The following is a 20,666-nucleotide window of genomic DNA, read 5'->3' as shown; positions in this document are numbered from 1 at the left end:
TGCGGGACGCATCGCCGCCAGAGGAGGAGGAGGACAAGTATTCTTCGTACTTGGCCTGGTCGAACTCAATTTCTAGGGACTCCACGGTCGTCCCGACAGCAACCTCATCAAATTGAGCCACCACCATTTCGTTCGATGAAACAGCTTCTCCCACTGTGGTCGCCATCTTCTGTATGGTGTAAATTTGATTTCCCGAAAACAGGGAGTTCTGTTTGTATTGATAAGAAAGCTTATTACAAACTAATAATCAAATGGTTACAACAGAAGCAGAGGGAATGCCCTCTTTGTTTTGTGTGGGGACTTTAGGTGGCTATAGGACGCTTCGCTCGATGCTCGTGTCGAGTCTGCTTCCCTTGGACCGTTCGATCGAGGTTGCTGGAGAGCTTCAGTACGCAGTAGAAGCTCGGGGCAATAGAGTTCGGTTTTGCTTAGTTCGCCGGCGATCGGAGCTCGGAACTAGGCAGTGGTGCTGTAATGCAAGGATCTGCTAACAGCTTGGTCTCAACTCTTTTTCTCCAAGTTTTGCGACCTCTCTTCCAGTGCGCTGGAAGGGGCTTTTAAATGGAAGAGGGACAGCTTGACTCATCCTTGAATTATGGGATATGACCATATCTTCTTCAGAGACGTCTAGCTGCTCCTCGATACCATGAATGGTCATTCGAGGGATTGTGCTTTATGTCCTGTCACCTAAAATGGGAAGGCACATCCTTGTATATGAGACAACGGCCGTCTGCTATCCGAGTGGACTTGACCAGCATTAATGAACCGCATTTATGAGTTCGCAGATTGATGAGGTGTCTGTCCGATCACTCGTACTGTGCGTGACCGCCCGGCGTGCTTTGAGCACGGTGCTTTCTCCTTTCCGGTCAGGAGAGGCGGCGAAGTAGGTGCACAGTACTCGAGTGGGTCTAGCCAACTTGCCGAGTGCCGGCGGATCCAGCTCTTGACTCAGACAGCCGAGGTGAGTCGCATTTATGAATGCTCAGGTTGACTCGACACCTGTCTAGGCCTTCGTACTGTGAGTGGCCGCTTGACGGTCTAGGGGTACCGTGTCCTCTCCCTTTGGGTCGAGAGAGATGGGATGGCCCATCCCAGCACGTGGGGTAGCGGATACCCAGCTGTACTAGTGGCTTTGAGGTTTGCAGGCGGATTCGTCTTTGGACTCGGGCGGACGAGTCGAGTAAGAGGCGAACTTCCGCTATCCTAACTGATCTTAACTCGTGCAGGCGAGTCGATCATTTAGGCGAACCTAGCATCGAGTACATTTGACGGCCATGCGGTTTAGGCAGGCGACTTCTTGTGGGCGAATTTCCTGTAGGCTCATCAGAGGTATTTTTTTACCGTCTACAAGGTCATGCAACCTGCGGGCTTCCTTTCCAGTGCGAATGATCCGGTCATGTTCATCTCTTCCTCTGATGGACATCGCACAATCTTACTCCTATATGTCAACAATATGACCATCGCTGGCGACAATCCATCAATCATCACCCAAATCAAATCTCAACTCCAACAAGAGTTTGAGATGAAAGATCTAGGTCGTTTACATTTCTTCCTCCATCATGATATCAACCAGACTCTAGGTGGCTACCATTTCTCTCAGCCCCAGATTTCTCCAAACACCTATCCCAACCAACCCACCTAAATTGAAATGGCCCAACTCCAAAACTAATATGGCAAATGTCCAATTTTCCACATGAGCCCATTTCTCACCATCTTTTAGCAAAACAAACAAGCCTTACACTACTTTTACACTATAAGAGACAAATTGTGGGGTCTAATGCTTTAAAAAAAAATTCTATATTGATGACTCATCAAGAGAGCCCATATCTTCTCTCCCATAGTATAGAAGTAGTGTAGAATAGTATAGTAGTCATCTTTTTTATTCTATGATGTCCATAGGGATATTCATGTATTATTAAAACCTCATATAGTAGGAGTATGGTCAATGCAGATTACATGATGATATCCATATTATCCGTGAAATTTGGATCCTCTCCGTTACAAACAAAAGTAGTGGAGAGACCACTACTTTAATAATAATTATTGATTCATTTGTCAATGGTGATGAATCATTTTAAATATAACACTTACCATACCGCGACATAAATTGCACCTTTCCTGATATATATTCAAATACAATTCAGAATCATCCATTAATCAAATCATCGGATATATGTAATATAGTAGTGTCCCACTACTATTTTTAGTGGAGAGAATTTAGATTATTAGCATGTTTGCACGTGCATACAGGGCATATCGTGTCTTTGATAACATGCCTCCGCTTGTTTGGCATTCTTGTTGATTGAGCCAATCCCAGTAGGTTAGGGTTCTTTTTGAAAATGAGCACTGCTACATGGACCCAAAATATAAGATCATTGGAGGGGACACGGCAATAGGGAGGGGGACACCTCACATCTCCTCTCTCTTGGTCTCATATTTTGGGTCCTTAAGGCATTTTTATTTTGAAATTACAACTTTAATTAGTATTGGCTTCAGTTTTTTTCCTCAAAAGTTTGTGTTGGTTGCACAACTTTGAAGTTCCGAATTTTTATGTCTTTTGGTGTGCAGGATGATGTTGACTGACTCTGACTATTCTGATGAATATGAAATTCAAAGGATACGAACGCATAGATGAGCATGCATAAAATAAGGGACCAGTGAATAGAACATCTTCTTTCAGTGACAGCATCCTTCGACCCTTTTTATTCCAAGCAAAGCGAACCAAACGAACCAGCAATCATTCCTTCACAAAAATCTTGCATTCAGTTGGTTTTAAGTAAATGCTAAAGACTTGAGCTTTTGGATAAACTGGCCAGTGAACCTCTCCTCCACCCCCTTATCCACGAAGAACTCCCTCCATTTCCTGTGATTCTCCTCCATGGACATCTTCTCCTCTCCCTCATCTTTCTTCTCCCCTTTCTTCATCACCTTCGTCACCGCCTCGCAGACTGCGTCCCTCGTGAGATCGCCGGTCGTCTCCTGCCTCTCGACCTCCAGCCCAATTCCCAAATCCCCTGCGAACAGAGCAGAGTTCAGGTACTGATCCCCTCTCTGAGGCACCATCACAAGCTGGCATCCAGCCACCAGCCCCTCCACTACTGAACTGAACCCGCCGTGGTTGACGTAGCATCCTACGTTGCTGTGACCCAGTATGAGCTGCTGCTGTACCCATCCCTGATGTATCACTCCCCTATCCCTCACTCTGTCTTCGAGTCCTTCGGGGAGCTTCTTCCTCATCGCCTCCTCGCCCTCAGGGTCATTCAGCACCACAAAGAAGGGAAGCTTAGCCATTTCCAGCCCCAGCAGCAGCTCTCTTATTGCTTCCTCCGTCAAGAACGTCTCGCTGCCGAAGGAACAGTACACCACCGACCCCTCTTCGAACTTCGCCAGCCACTGAGCCCACCTCTTCTCGAGCTGGCCCGAGGGTGGTTCGGGGACTACCGGGCCGGCGAGCAGCATAGGTTTGTTGTGCTCGGCCTCGACGTAGTCGATGTACGGCCTCTCGATCTCCTCGCAGGTTTTGGCTATGATTGCGCTGCATTCGGCCACGCAGGACATAACGCGGTCGAAGACACAGGGCTGGCCGGCCAAAGGACTGGAAGATGTACGAGAATCTTGAGCCTGGTAGGGCTGGGAGACGCCGCCAGCGGCCGCGATGGAGGACGCGGCGGGAATCCTTGAGGGGGTTTCATGAGGCTCCTGGTGAGTCAACGACGGGCGGTCATCGCCGGCGGCAATGGCGCGGATGGGACCGTGAGGTAGGCGGTGGAAGACGGCAGAAGAAGACGGAGAGAGCAGGGAGCGGACGCCGAGTGGGTGGGCGACCGTGGGGATCCACGGCATGGCGAAGTCGAAGACGATGAAGTTTGGGGCGAGGCGGGAGAGGAGGGAAGCCACGTCGGGCTTCATGCTGTCAACGGCGGCCTTGAGGAGCTCGATTGGGCCACGTGAGGTCGGCGGTGCTCTCGACCCGCCGGCCGGAGGCCGCGGGACGGAGGGAGGGAAGGGAGGTGATGGATGATGGAGGAGGGGGGGGCGAGGGGGGGAGAGGGGAGGAGGAGGAGGAGAAGAGGGAGGAGACGCGGGGACGTTGGGCGGGGTGGTGAGGAAGGTGATGCGAGAGGTCGGGGGGTCGGCGGCGGCGAGCTTGCGGGGAGCTGGATGAAGGGCTATATGTGGCCGTTAGGCCAAGAAAGGGAACATCAGGATGTGGAGGCCATTGCCACGGGCACCCTCCTCCTGCTGCATCGATCTTTTTGCTCAATTGTGAGTGAGGCCGAGGTTGGTAGCTGGCTGTGGAGTTTGAATGTTTGATGCTGGAGCAATAAATAAATAGAGGGGAGACTGGAGGGGGCAGATGATGATGCGTTAAAGAGAGCTGGTGGGTGATCGAAAGATGGTAGCTGGGACTCACGGACGATAGGGACCAAGGTGGACTCTTTTGCGGCCACAAGTATATATCCGAAAGGAATCAAATCCTTCTACCATCTAAAATGTAGTGGAGGGACCACTACATAATCACAGTCATTGATTATCGTGGTTGTGATTTTTTCTTTTAGTACAAATTAGGAACGAGTGCAATACATAGGGTATGATAAGTGTTAGATTTAGATTGCATCATAACCGTCTATTAAGTAATCAACGTCTGAGATTAAAAGTAGTGGTCTCTCCACTACTTTTTTGTAGTGGAGTGGATCCAAATTCTATCCCAAATGGGGGCTTAGCTCCCGGAACACAACTGCGCCGTTTGACAGGGGTAAACGTGCGAACGGCAAAGATCGCAATGGGGCGGGATTTCGCTTTGCGGATGGGGCCCGCCGGGGTGTATGTGTCGGATTTCTTTGGTTGGAATATTAAGGCCCTGTTTGGTTCCGGTTTTTGGATGGGTAAAAGGGGGGAAAGCTGTCAAAAATGTCAGCTTTTTGGCAGCTTCCCCCCCCCCCTTTTACCCATCCAAAAAACCAATCCAAACAGCCCCTAATTGTCTGTGTAATTTGGGAGTGAAGTGCTGTAGTTTAATTAAGGATTTATCCTCACTTTAACAGCGCGAATTGTGAGGCGAAATTTTGCGGGTGAATTGGAATCGGGAAGCTACTGGAGGAGGAATGTCAATGCGTTGCTGTGCGTATTCCTATGGGTCGGCCACTTGTTCTTTGTTTTCTTGGGCTAGACTCTTTTAATGGGCTTTATTTCGTTTATTTAATTTTTAAATTTTAATACGTATTTGGTTTATCTTTTGTAGACTAGGCTTTAAAGGCCTGTTTGGTCGGTTTCTAGGAAAGAAAAAGGAACCTGGAGAAGGATATGTTATGAACTCATTTATGGGTGTTCGTAAAACTTTATATATTTAGTTCTCTTCATTTGACTTTTAGAGCTAGTTCTAAACTCTTGTAGCTTATAAGTGCCTAAGACTACATATATAGAGTTCTAAAATTTCTATCTATATTAACTCTCTAATTTCTCTTATTTTAAATATTAATTAGCTAGTAGAGAAGTATTTCACGAGACGCTATCAGCATAATAGCACTTCCTGAGCTTTATCATCTAGTTGGATTTTTTTACTGTTCTTTATATGTACATATACACACGCACTTACCAAATGAACTTTATCATTTTGACATAATCTTATTATACATCAATTATTTTTTATAAAAGGCAGAACCCAAAACAAACAGTAAACCGAATATTATATTGCCTTGTATTGACTTTTTTTTCTAATAATTCTAATAAATCTGGAAATTACAAAATCAAAGTTCCTTAGCTGTTCAAACCGCTACAGTGCCCCGTTTAAGCGGTTAAATTCAAACATAAAATAGTAAAATAACCTCCCCCAGCTATCTTCTCTCATCTATTTGAACTTCCCTCCAAACTGATTTTCCCCCTCAGATGGAGAAACATCTATATTTAACATTCATAATTAACTCAAACAAAAAATTGTTCTCCCTAGCTCAGGTAATTCCACAACTTATTACATTCATGTTTATTTCCTTTAAATAATCCCAGTAATCCCAGTAATTTGGCATGTTGATCTTTGCTCCTTTCAATGTTGCATGTTGCATGTTACATGCTTTCAAAGGCTATATATTTATCAATATCAATGTTCTCAACTGAAATTCTGAAACATGATCATTTCACCAACCTGCACACAAGAAATCACTGTAGCAACCTCTCAAACATGTTCAGCGTGCCAACCGACACAACCAAAAAAGAAATGAAAAAAACCAAATCAGGCAAGAGTTTTCGCAGAAGAAATCATCAATAAGCTTTAGGAAAATCACGAATACTTACCTGCAATTGACGACACCTACCGCTTCCTTCTCCGCAGCCAATACTTGTCAGTGGCAAGTAGTTTGCCATATAGGAGACGACGCGATTAACAAATTACATATCCAAGTAGTTTATCATGTAGGATATGACGCTGTTAAGAAATTACATATCCAAGTAGTTTGTCATATTGCCATTTGCATAGCCAACCAAGTTAATCATGTCACTATCATGTAAATCATAAGTAATAGATAATTACATAGCCAACAAAGTTAATCATGTCACTGTCCTGCAAACCAAAAGTATTTGATATTCCTGCACTATCTCATATCTTAAAAATAGAATATATGTTGGATAACTGATGAAATAAATGTTTAACTGCAGATTATAGGACGCACAGATGACGCTTGCTAACTACACAAGCTTCGGTAATTTAACTACCAAAGACAACGATGCAATTATTAAGGCAAGGGTGACTAGAATTTGGGACAATGTCAATATCAAGAATGGGGATATATTCGGCTTGCATCTAACACTATTAGATGAAAATGTAAGCAACGATATATTTAATTTAACATGTTGATTACTATTTGTACGTCATTTTGATCGAACAATAATACATATTTCAATTGCATAGGACAATCACAGTCAACGGACAATCAAACATACTGAGATATCAAGGTTCAGTTCATTGCTTGAGGAGGGAAAAATACATGTGATATCAAAGTTCAGAGTACTTATCACATTTGGCAATTACTAAATAACGGAGAGCAAAATACTCATCTGTTTCTGCAGGCAAACAGTGGTTAGAGTTCTCCAAGTAGACGATGACAGTGTTGCAAAATATAAATTTGACTTTGTTCCTTTCAATGAACTATACTTACATAAAAATAAGAATATTTATCTAAGAGGTGGTAATTAGTGGCCTTATTTGTTTTACAATTGCTAATACATGAACATGAACATGAATACTAAGTTATTATGAATATACTATAACAGACATTGCAGGCATTGTGAAGGAAGTCTATCCGACAGGAGAGTCAACAAATTCTAGGAAAATGTCCACACGTAGATCTATTAAACTAATAGATGAAGAGTAAGATTGTATTGCTATAACTTAATGACAAGTTCAAAGACATTTTAATAGATTATTATGAATCATTTTTTTATAGGCATGATGAGTGTATGGTCACATTATAGAATAAACTAGCTATTGACTTTGACTCCAACTTTAAAGATTATGATACAAACAATGTTGTTATCGTGGTGATTGGAGTTTTAGTAAAAAAAAACTTCAGAGGTATAATTTAAATCGACGTGCATTACATTTTTAATATTTAGAAATATAAATATTCATTAACCTTTATATACATGTATTGATACATAGGTAACAATATGGTTTTATCAACGACAACAACAAAAATGTACTTCAATATTGATGAAGCCAGAGTTCAAAAATTACTACAAGGGTAAGAAGGTTACACAATACATTATTAAAGCTTTGTGAAACATAACTTCAAATTAATGAATCTGGAACTATCTATACTACTGATAATAACTTTTTCATTATACATGTAGGAATACTAACAATGAGAACAACTTACAGTTAGTGACTTCGTCTATGAATTTATCCGATACTCGACCAGAATCAATAAAGGCTATAGAAGCAACACTTTATGAAGTTGTATATTTCGATACTCCAGGAACTTCACAAGTAATATAAATCTATGAATTTATTCAAATTATAAATATATCATTGTTGAGTACATAAAAATAGATTGGTCATAAAAGCTACATGCTGAATCCAACTCTTAACAATTAGATCTAAACAAGCTCAAAATCATCACAAAAATCTATGAATACTTACTAGGGCTCAGGATATAAATAAATTGTTCACAAAGATTGTCTCTCCTATAAAAGTATGATGATGATGCAATGTAAGCTGCTATTATGAGGGATTACCTCATCTAAACATTGTATTATCAATGTAGCTTGCATTCCACAAAAAAATTAACTTGTCTAAGTATTGATATTACATTGTAATAGCAATGTAGGATGCTATTATTAGGGATTACCTCACCTAAATATTGTAATCTTAATGTAGGTTGCATTCCACACAAAATTACCTCGCCTAAGTATTACATAATTAATAACACACAATTAATATAGGATGCATTCTCGGATTCTTATCATCATCATTGCCCACCTAAAAAAATATAAAGCAAAAGAACTTATACCAAATTTGATTAGCAAAAAAAGCCTTCTGTCATTAAGCTCAAACCGAGCATTATATTATATACCACTGAAAACAAACAACCAATACCTCAATGTAAGCACAAATTAGCAACAATAACAATTAGCAACAAGAATCAATAAAGGGTTCTCAACCAATGACTATATGAAGTTATATATTTTGATGCTGCAGGAAATTCAAAAAGGTAATACAAATGTATTGATTTATTCAAATTATAACTTCATAATTGCTAACTGCATGCTAACACCAGCTCTTTCAATTATAGTAATACTTTTTCATATGCGATGTGCAAATCATTAGAGTTGTGAAGGAGTTAGATTGGCGTTATGTTGGATGTCTAGATTGTGTAAAAAAACACCATCAACTTTGAGGAAAGTTTCGTGTAGGTCATGTAATAAGGAAGTAATGGTACAAATAAAGTACACATTCAGTGCTACATTTCATATTCATAATTAAAAAGCACAGGATAATTTATTTAATTTTTTCCATGGTAATAACTATGTAAATTTAAATCAGGTACAAAGTTACAATAGAATTGAAAGATTATTCCGCAATTACGATATTTGTACTCTTCAACAAAGAAGCTGAAAAATTGATCAAAATTGCTGCTTATGATCTCGAAAAAAACAGTAAAAAAAGGTACTTAATTTATGCATATAAGTTAACATTGATATTCTAAGTATCAGCGAACGTATGTAATAGGATTCTTTACATGCTTTAGGTAAATAGGAAAGAGTTATTCCTGATATTATCCTAAGTATAATTGGAAAGACAGCAAAGGTTCAGGTGAGGTCAACAAGATATAATTATGCAGAAGGTAACGAGGTATTTACAATTTCAAAAATTATTGATGGACTTCATGAAAACAAGCAACATGAAGACAACAACACAAGCCAGGATATTGTAAGATTTATAATCTATTTTTTTTAATATTAATAGACATTAATAACATATTTTATTAATTATTTCATTGTATGGTTATAGACTTCGCAAGAGTCAACAATTATAAATCTTACTGATGAGATTCTTCTAGCAACACCATTCCAGAGTCAAACACAACACCCAGATTTCACTCCAATATCAAAATCACTACTTACTCCAAAGGTTGAGAAAAAAAATTTAAAAGTAGACTGTTAAAATTTAGCAACTTTAATGACATGCTAACTGACAATGTTCAGGAAACAATCAAAGCACCAAAAGAAGAAGGTAAATTCTAAATTTATTTTATATTTTTGTAAATAAAAGTAGTTAAAACTCATAATTAGCTATGTACAATAAATGTTTACTGCAGAATGTAAAAAGATGAAGATTGGAAGGCAGAGTTCAAAGCAAAAAATTGCTGAAGCTGAAGAATAATTAGTTTGTTAGATAGTATTTTGCAGCGTGTACATGAAGACACTTTTTTGAGAGCTTAAGCACTAAATCAGGATTGTCCAACAAAGGCAAATGACAAGAGAAAGACGTTTGGAAACTAATATGGCGACTTCAACTTAGATTTTAATATCCACAGACATCAGTAACTTCGTTATGCATGTCTGAATATATTAAGTCTTTGTAATTTGAATAGCTATGAACCAATGTTAAGCAAGTATGTCATGTTTAATTCTTATTAGACATATAATGTTATGTTCTGATTATGGTGGTAGTTATATTTTTCCCCAATAACGTAAAACTATATACTCTCATGTGCTCATGTTCCTAATGAATGAATACAATAATAGATAAATCAACTGAGAAATTAATTAAATAAGTAAGTCTCAAACATACAAAACAGGTTCTTTATGAGAAATGAAGAATATATGCATTTAGTCTTGCCAATTAAGTCAATTATGGAAATCAGAACTCTAAAGTACCGCAACAATTTAGGACAAATGTTAGAGAATCAATTACTTACAAAGAGAGGAACGCGCGGTCAAAAAAACGACAAATATCTATTAGGAAGGAGCTGATTTTTGATGGATCAAGTTATTAATAATGGAATACTCAATCCAATAAAAATAATACACTAATGATTTCTAGTTTACTTTGCCTTCAAATTCATCAGCATATAACAATACAATCTCATATACGTATGAGAAGTGATGCTCATGAATAAATTCAATAATAGAGAAATGAACAACTTATGAAGATATTAACATGCAACAAGAATGGTAAATAGATGATCGACAAAGAAAAAAATGAAATTGTACATGCAATTATTACAGGCATAAGTAAAGGCAAACAAATCACCTACTTAAAAATAAATTAACAAGCAGAATAACATACAAAATAAATTTGGTAAACAATTATTACCAGTCTTAGTATTTCGGGAAATCTCTCTATCTGTCTTAATCAACTATCATACCTTCATAGTTATAATACTAATCACATCAATTATCTTTGACAATCAATTTGAAATTCAAAAAGCATCACTCAAAACACAACAAGAAATTTTCTTAGCACACCAGGTAATTCCAGATTGTGTCCTTAATTATAGCCTTTAATATTATCTTCACTTCACTTTAATTAATTTCAGTTTGTTTAGTCAATTGTGTGAAACTACTACTGACGAAACTTTATAATATTACAAATATTGATCATTACTTTTAGGTACAATCACGTATGAAGATGATTCATCAAAATAAAACATTTTCATCGTACAACTTCCAAGATGGTGTAATTGAGACTCATACCTTCTCCAACAACACTCGACAAACTACAGGTAAACAACCATTTAATGAAAGATTTAGTAAATTCAAATATCACTATACTAAACAATTAATTTTTATAGTAACAAATATGGTTACCAAAAAGTTGACATCAAGACAAAGAAGAAGGTAGGAAAATCATAAATTAATCACTGTAGTTGGTCATGTGGACCAACTACATTCTATAGTTCCAGTCTACATCTACATTTAGAAATAAGAGAAGAACTAATGATCTCAACAATGGAAATAATTGTACTGTTCAGACAAGGATCACGAAGAAGTCCAAGGGTATGGTTTATAAACTCATATAACTAAAATTAATGCATTGTTGTTAACATACAATGCACTTAAACATAATTTTACAGCAGGGGATGATGAAGATATTCTTGACTTTGGTCCTCCCACTTGGACTTGGGAGCATTGTCATGCAACGCTATGGTATGAAGAGAGAGTTGAAAAATCCAAATGCTCTAAAAATCCAACTTTTTCTTTATGTTGTCGGAAAGGAATAGTGAAGTTTCCTTTGCTTGAACAACCACCACATTTACTTAAAGAGCTATTATCGCCATCAGCGGGTCGCACGAGTGCACATTATAAAGAATATATCAGATCATATAATGCTATGTCTGCTTTTACCTCGAGTGGAGGAAAAATTGATAATACAGTCAACAATGGCCGAGGCCCATACTGTTTTCGTTTGAATGGATAGAATCATCACATGATCGGATCACTCAAATCCATTCCTGGAAATAGTCCAAAATTCCTACAGTTGTACATTTATGATACAGACAATAAGATTGCAAATCGAATGGAAGCTATTAACGGCTCAAAACAATTGAAAACTCAAATTGTGCATGGACTTCTAGCAATGTTAGATACTTATAATGAATTAGTTAAAAGTACACGAATGGTACATGACCGAATTGATGAAGCTGATTTAGTACCAGTGAAAATGGTAATGAAAGCTTCAAGGAGTGGAGATGGTCGGGTGCAAAATATGCCAAAGTCTTCAGAAATAGCTGGTTTATAGTTAGTGACATTGATGAAACGATTGGCCATCGATATATTATCATTGATAACAGAAGTCTGTGATTGATAAGAATTAGTGATTTACATCCAAATTTTATGGCATTACAATACCCTTTATTATTTCCATATGGAGAAGATGGTTATAGATTGAGTGAAAATTTCATACAAATAGGAGAGACTGATTATAAAAAGAGAAAAGGCGTCACAATGATGGAATATGGAGCTTTTAAAATTCAACAATGCTTGCATGAAGGACATACGTTGATAAGATCTGGAAAATTATTTCAAACTTACATTGTAGACATTGCAACATGCATAGAAGAGGATAGACTTCACTGGATAAAAAGGAATCAGAGCAAGATAAGAGCAGAGCTATATTGTGGATTGAAGGATGCAATGTTCAGAGCAGATATAGAAGGTCCACAAGTTGGGCAGAGAATTATTTTATCTTCATCTTTCACTAGAGGTCCATGATACATGACCCAAAACTATCAAGATGTCATTGTTCATTGTCGTATTTTGGGGAATCCTGATTTGTTTATCACTTTTACATCAAATCCAAAGTGGAAGGAGATAAAAGCATGCTTAGATGAAATTGGTGGTCAGAGAGTAGAAGAAAGACCTGATATTGTGGCGAGAGTATTCAAGATGAAGTTGGACCATCTCATGGAGGATTTGCAAAAAAGGAGCATTTCGGTAAAAGTTAAGCAGGTTAGTATTCAAGTAAAGGACTATTAAATAAACTCTTTTATGATTATACATAATGTAAGTAAACCTATTGTTTATTCTATTATTAATACAAGCTTTATTATGTGCTCATATCTCATTTTAATTTGTAAAGCCCTAAAATATTTACAGTTCCTAGATATTTGAGAATATTTATAGAGAATTTTTTTTTAAATAGTAGTATTTAATATTATTATAATATTGTTATCTTTTGTGTAGTGATGTATTCTACAAATGACATCAATACATTTACAAATGTTTAGCTATTCAAACCAGTTAACTAATAAATTTATGGCCACTTGCACACTATTTCTAAGACTATAGTCAAAACAAGCTAATTTATTTATAATTATGATGAAATGAATGATATGAATTTATAACATTTATGCAGTCTAATAACAAATCTTTTCTTCAACATATTTCATGTAGTGGTGTATACAATAGAATTCCAAAAAAGAGGACTTCCACATGCTCACATATTACTATGGCTAGATGTCAAAAATAAGTATCCAACACCTTCTTCGATTGATAAGATTATCAGTGCAGAAATACCTGATAAATAAATTGATCCATTGGGATATGAAGCAGTAAGTTGGTTTATGATACATGGTCCTTGTGGTAAAGCAGCGACATCGGCTCCATGCATGCAAGATAAAAATTGTACCAAGCATTTTCCAAAAAGGTACATCAGTGAAACAATTATAGAAGAAAATGGTTTTGCAATATATCAGAGAAGAGCAAATGATGATATATGGGTGCTGAAGAAAGGGAAAAAAAATTAGACAATGGTTATTTTGTGCCTTATAATCGCAAGTTGTTAGTGAAGTAGCAAGCACACATTAATGTTGAATGGTGTAACCAAGGCCGATCAATCAAATATTTGTTTAAATATATAACTAAAGGACCAAATCATGCTTCCATATCACTCCAATCATCAAAGAGAGATGCAAATACATCAAAAATTTATCTGCCTATAGATGAGATACAATACTATTTGTATTGTAGATATTTATCTGCACCAAAAACCATATGGAGAATTTATGGATTTGACATTCTCCATAGATTTCCTACAGTGAAAAGACTTCCATTTCATCTGCCTGAACAACAACCCATCATTTACAAAGACACTGATGACTTGAGACAAATTATAAATCGTATTGAAGATAATCAAACAAAGTTCATGGGATGGATGGAAGCAAGTAAATTATACACAGAAGCAAGGAAACTAACATATGCTGAATAACCATCAAAATTTGTATGGAAAACATGAAAGAAAATGGAAGATTAGAGAAAAGGTACAAAGTATAGGCATAGTAGTTTATGCACAGCCTACAACAGGTGAGATGTTTTATCTACGCTTACTTTTAAACATTGTTCGAGGCCCTACATGTTTTGAAGATATCTTTAGGCATGATGGCATTATTTATGATACATTTAGAGAAACATGTACCGCTCTGCGATTGCTAGAAGATGACATGGAATGACAATATATGTTGACTGAAGCATCATATACCGCATCAGGCCGGTAGATGAGACAAATATTTGCAAACCTTCTGCTATATTGTCAAGTTGTTAACCCTCAAAAATTATGGGAAGATAACTGGAGGTATCTTACAGAGGGGATTTTAGAAATGCAAAGGAGATTGTTACATATGTCAAATTTGATAATGTAAGGCCAACAATTGCAAAATCAAACTCTAGTAGAAATTGAGTACTTACTGCGACAAAATGGTAAAAGCCTTAGTAAATTTAATGGAATGCCATAGTCAGACAATAATTTAATGAAACATTGTATAGACAAAGTAATTGGTGAAGAATTAAACTTTGACAGAGATCAACTAAGAGAAGAACATGACAAGCTCTTTAAAGGTATGAATATCCAACAGATGAGAGTCTATGATAAGGTAATTGAATCTGTAAATAACAAAGTAGATGGACTATATTTTTTGTATGGACATGGAGGAACTGGGAAACTTATGTTTGGAAATCCATAATAACAAGACTAAGATCTGAAGGCAAAATTATTTTGGCTGTTGCATCATCTGACATAGCATCTGTGTTATTACCTAAAGGAAGAATGACCCATTTAAGTTTCAAATTCCAATTTTATTGAAAGAATATCAACATACAGAATCAAACCAGGAACTCCTGAAGCTAATTGAAGTTTAATTATATGGGATGAGGCTCTAATTGTTCACATGCATGCTTTTGAAGCGGTAGATCATACATTACGAGACATTTGGGAAGCCAAGATGAGTTGGCTCAAAGCAAACCATTTAGAGGGCTAACCATGGTTCTAGGTGGAGATTTTAGGCAAATATTACCAGCATTGCCAAGAGGTAACAAGCATGACATATTGAATGCATCAATTAGTAGTTCTAAATTATGGAATGAATGCAAATTATTTGCTTTGACACAAAACATGAGGCTACAACAAATACAATCTGAAGATAACAACATGACAATAGATGATTTCGGCAGATGAGTGATTAATCTTGGGAATGGTGACTTGCAATCAATAGAAGATGCATCTACTACTGATGAGCCATTAATTGAGATAACAAAAGAATTCATTATTCATTCAACTGGAAAGCCAATGGATGATATTACATCCCAGACTTATCCAAATCTCCTAAAAAACTTTTCTAATGCAGACTATTTACAAGAGAGAGAGCAATCTTGACTCCACGGAATAAAAATGTAGATATTATAAATGACATCATTCAAGAAAAAATACAAGGTGTAGAAGTAACTTATTTAAGCTCAAATTTCATTTGCGCGACTTCTCCAAATCTGTAGGAAAATGAAGCAAGCTACCCTATAGAATTCCTCAATTTATTAACATTTTCTGGAATGCCAAATCATGAAATAAAACTAAAATTTGGGACTCCAATCATGTTGTTGTGTAACCTATGTCCAACAGAAGGTCTTTGCAATGGCACGAGGATGATAGTAACACAATTGCTGAAATAAATTATAGAAGCAATAATAATCAGTGGGTCTAATATCAGAACAAAGCACTTCATTCCAAGATGTGTCTTGACAAACACAGATTCAAAATGGCCATTACACATGAAGAGAAGGCAATTTCCAAATAGACCATCATTTGTAATGACAATAAATAAAAGCCAATGACAGACATTAAATTTTGTGGGATTATACATTCCAAAGCCATGTTTTACGCATGGCCAGTTGTATGTTGCTGTCTCCAGAGTTACTTCACCGAAAGGGCTTAAGACTTTGATAGAGAATGAGCAAGAACAAAGCAAAAACTTTACAAACAATATTGTTTACAAAAATTTTTTAACAACTTATAAACAGGTATAACTTTTAAACATTGGATAAATTTCATTTTATAATACTGAATAATAGATTTTGAAACATTATATGCAACTCTTCATTTCTTCAGTATAACATTAAATGCTATAAATGTTCATGACATTAATAAAGAGATCAAGAAATTTATTTGTTATATCACTACATTATCTCTCATATTTACAATGATATAATGATGTTGCCTAACTGATGAAATTATATTTACAATGCAGATTAAAAGACACATAAAAGTTTTTTGCTACATAGACGGCCACCAGTTAAAAAAGTGACAGACAATGATGCAATCATTAAAGTGGAGGTGAGTATAATTTTAAAATAAAGGAAGAGCCAAGGCAATGAAAGTTAGACATCAAAAAAGTTGGTGAAAGTGTCATTATTGCAACGTTATCTGCTACACAAATTGTAAAATGAATGCTCTCTTAATTCATGGGCACAGCGTTCATAACAGTGTGTCAGTGCACAACATTGGTAAAGATGGGGTTGTTAAGCACTGTGAAGTACAAGTTTATTTACTTTAGTTAAATCAAAATCAATGATCTTAACAAATCATGTATCACTTTGCCAGTTTCATGTCATGATTTCATATTTTCATGAAGTAATTTAGCTCAACTTTTGGTCTTTTATTAATATTTATTGCCTCAGATGAAACTTAAAAAGTCACATATATTGTATTCTAATAACGTAGTAAACCACACCACACCTTGCTATGAACATTGTAAATTACTTGCAATATCGTTTTATTGACCTTAAAATTTATAAAAAAAACTCAAATTTAGTTCAAACAACCTCGAAAACTACAAAATATGAATTACAAAAACAACAATAACAACCCAAACAAGCAATCAAACTAAAACAAATGTGTCACAAAACTAAAATAAACATACTTGAAATCAGCATAAAAGCATGAAAACAGAAACTATTCCCACACAACATACAACTAAACAAGATCAAGATCAGCTACAAAATACATGATTAATTACTGCAGCTCAGAATATAAATAGATGAGTCATAATAGATTGCCTCTCCTATAAAAGTATGATGATACGATGTAGGCTGCTATTATGAGTGTTTACCTCACCTAAACATTGTAATATCAATGTAGGTTGCATTCCACACAAAATAGCATCGCCTAAACATTACATAATTAATATAGAATGTATTCTTAGTTTGTTATCGACATCATTGCTCATATAAAAAAACTTAAATAGAAAGAACTTAAACCACTATCGAATACCAAAGAAAGTCATCCGTCATTAAGATAAAACCGAGCAGTACATACAACAAGAGGCCAACAAACACGAGCTCAATGTAAATACAAATAACCAACTATAACATTTAACAACAAGGAGATAACCAAGCACAATGATTAGCTATATGAATTGCAACATGTGAATTTAGCAATCAAAAAAAATATAACTACATGTACACATTTACGAATTAGCATTATAAATTGCAACATCTAAATTTTCCTATTATCAAAACATATAACTTTGTGTGGGGATTTATTATTTAACGCAAAAGTATATGCAAGTCACGTGAAGGAACAAAATAGAGTGTTGTGGGCATAACATAAGCAAAACAAAAATTACGTTAATTAAACCTTCAAAGGTTGGATGCATCTCATTCTTCGACCGCTGCATTAATCCATCAAAGAGATATGCAAATCACGTGAATTGAGCAATTTACAAGAATTAATAACAATTAATAAATAATAAACCCCAACAACAACATTCCACAATCAAACAAAACTGCTAGATTTCGTTCCATGTTAAAACCATGCCTTAATCTAGAAGTTAAGGAAATGATATTAATATTAGCCTTTTGAACTTTAAGCACATCAATGACATGACAAACGACAATGTTCAAGAAACAATCAAATAACTTTGTTATGCATGTCTAAGTACTATATTATCTTTCTGTAATTTTAACAACTATAAGGAAATGTCAAGTACTTTTTCCATGTTTTCTTCTGTAATCATAAACTTTTATGATTAACCTATTAATTTTCCTTCTCCTTTGCATTAAAATTACACAACATATAAATATATATTCTCAAATACTCATTGACATGCATAATAAATCAACTACTTACAAATAGATTAACATGCATAACAAATGGCAAGTACATTAAAGACAAACCTAAAATGAATAATAACATGACATAATAAGATGCGAATAAAATTGAAAATAAATCATCTACTTACAAAGAGATTTACATGCAAATTATTAGGAAATTTCAAACACTTATGGAAATAAGAGGGCTCAAGTAAATTAATATTTTACCATGAATGACGGATTCGGTTGCTTAGAAAAAAATTTACATGCAGCTTAAAAACGGCAGAGATCTTCATAAAAAAGCATAAAATTTTATGAATCAAACAAGTACTACCACAATACACCATAATCTAAAAAGATTCCCTAAAGCAATGATCTTTCAATTGCATAATAAGAAGGAAAGAACTAAACTGAGGTTTTTTTCCTCAGAGGAAGAGATGGCCTAAACTAGGATTTTCTCCGACCAAAAAATTGACAGGTCTAGAAAAGAGAACGACAAAGAAAAAAGAGATGAACTTAATGAGGGTTTCTTCTGGAGGAAGGGATGAACTACTTTTGGTTTTCTCATAGGCAAGGATTCAACCGATCTAGAAAGTAGAACAGAAAAGAGGAAATGGATGGACTTAATGAGCATTTTCTCCGAGGCAAGGAATCGATGGGTCTAGAGAGGAGAAGAGCGAAGAAAGTATGTATGGACTTAATGCGCGATTCTTCCAAGGCAAGGAATCGATGGGAATGGAAAAGATAACGACAACTTTAGAGGCTTTTATAAATAAGCCATTGATGTTTGAATAAATGACATCTAATTCCCTAGGTTATTGACAATTAAGTCATGGATCTATAACATAATTAAGAATTGAATCAACCTCTGCATTATTTATCAGTAATATACAAATTGTTATTTACAATATGTCATATTATAATATTTAATAATTAAGGGATTAATTATATTATTAAATAATAGTTAATTTAATTTATGCACATTATGTACTTCAAGATTCACGGTTAACGAGATTATTCTGTACGCTAAATTCTATATCGCTAGACATAATATTACCGTTGATAAATATTGATTTTCGGCTAGCCCGTGCTTGGCACGGGCCATAATACTAGTTTGTTTTAAACTATCATGTATATGGTTTTTGTTAGAGATAATATATTATCCACGGGGGTGAATATTATTTACTCTTAATTCATAACTTTCTTTAGGCCGACATTTTGGGGATTTTCGTTTTGCAAAAAGTAATCTAAGGCCCCTTGAATTCAAATCTTGACACCCAGATTGAATACTAAGCAGTCATGTAGCCCCTGGTCTATTATAAATCTTTCGTCGGGTCCTTTAAGACATCATTCTCTCTTTAAAAGTACGAGTTCGAGAAAATCTTTCCATAGTCAATATTATCCTTTATTTTTTTGAATATTATATTGTTATCCTAATCTATTCTAATTATTCTTTTTTAAATTGGTAATGAGACTCAACATATTATTGGATAAAGGAAATGTGTTTGATATAATTCAAATCATTTATTTGTTTCAGCTTGTAGAGAAATCTAAAAAATATATGCTAACCAGCAACTTAAAGTTTTTTAACTTTATAAAAAATATCCTCCAAGCTTTTTAAATTATAAAAGCACCCCTACAAATTTAAAATTTTATTAAAACATCTTGAAAATTACAAATTTTACTTATTTCAATTCAATGAGAAATCTGAAAAACATATGCTCACTAAAAACTAAAAGTTTTTGATTTTGGAGAAAGTATATTGTAAGTTTTAAAAAATAAGAAAATACCCTAAAATTTTAGAATTTATAAAAAATACCTTGAAAATTTTAAACCTATAAATACACTAAAAACCTATAAATAATACAAACAACCCTCGAAAATTTATAAAATTTGTAATAAACACTCTAGACTTTTTGCAAATTACAAAATAAAACCCTCAAATTTGTAAAATTTATAAAAACCCTGATAATATCCAACCTAACAATGCATTGAAAATATAGGAGTTACAAATATCCCTACATAATTTATAATTTATAGAGAACACCCTTAAAGTTTTAAAAATTACAAACAAACACTCAAAATTCAAATTTTACAAATAACATCCTGAGAATTTCAAACCCATTAGTTAATTAAAAATATAGGAATTATAAATAGTCTACAAATAATTTATAATATGTAGAAAATGCCTATAAGTTTAAATATAGAAAAACCCCTATTATTCATAAATTACAAAAAAACACCATGAGAATTTCTAACCTATATACACTAAAATGAATAAACAAAATTACTAACAACCCCTAAAAATTTACAAA

At 35.4% G+C, this 20,666-nt stretch overlaps 1 protein-coding gene and 1 long non-coding RNA gene across 2 annotated transcripts; both read right to left on the bottom strand.

Annotated features, from left to right (window-relative positions):
- On the bottom strand, nucleotides 2,581-3,909 carry LOC109839485 (anthocyanidin 3-O-glucosyltransferase-like). Its single transcript, XM_020407929.1, has one exon. It carries the CDS (start codon nucleotides 3,907-3,909, stop codon nucleotides 2,773-2,775), a length of 1,137 nt encoding a protein of 378 aa, XP_020263518.1. The 3' UTR covers nucleotides 2,581-2,772.
- On the bottom strand, nucleotides 5,676-19,054 carry LOC109829014. The gene is made up of 2 exons (XR_002243922.1): nucleotides 6,289-19,054; nucleotides 5,676-6,139 (listed from the first exon to the last, which is right to left on the bottom strand). It is a non-coding gene; the product is annotated as an uncharacterized LOC109829014 (long non-coding RNA).

Source organism: Asparagus officinalis, chromosome 1 (assembly GCF_001876935.1).
Source record: "Asparagus officinalis chromosome 1, Aspof.V1, whole genome shotgun sequence".
Classification (NCBI taxonomy): domain Eukaryota; kingdom Viridiplantae; phylum Streptophyta; class Magnoliopsida; order Asparagales; family Asparagaceae; genus Asparagus; species Asparagus officinalis.
The sequence above is the reverse complement of the archived record's forward strand: the minus strand, read 5'-3'. Positions and strand labels throughout refer to the sequence as shown.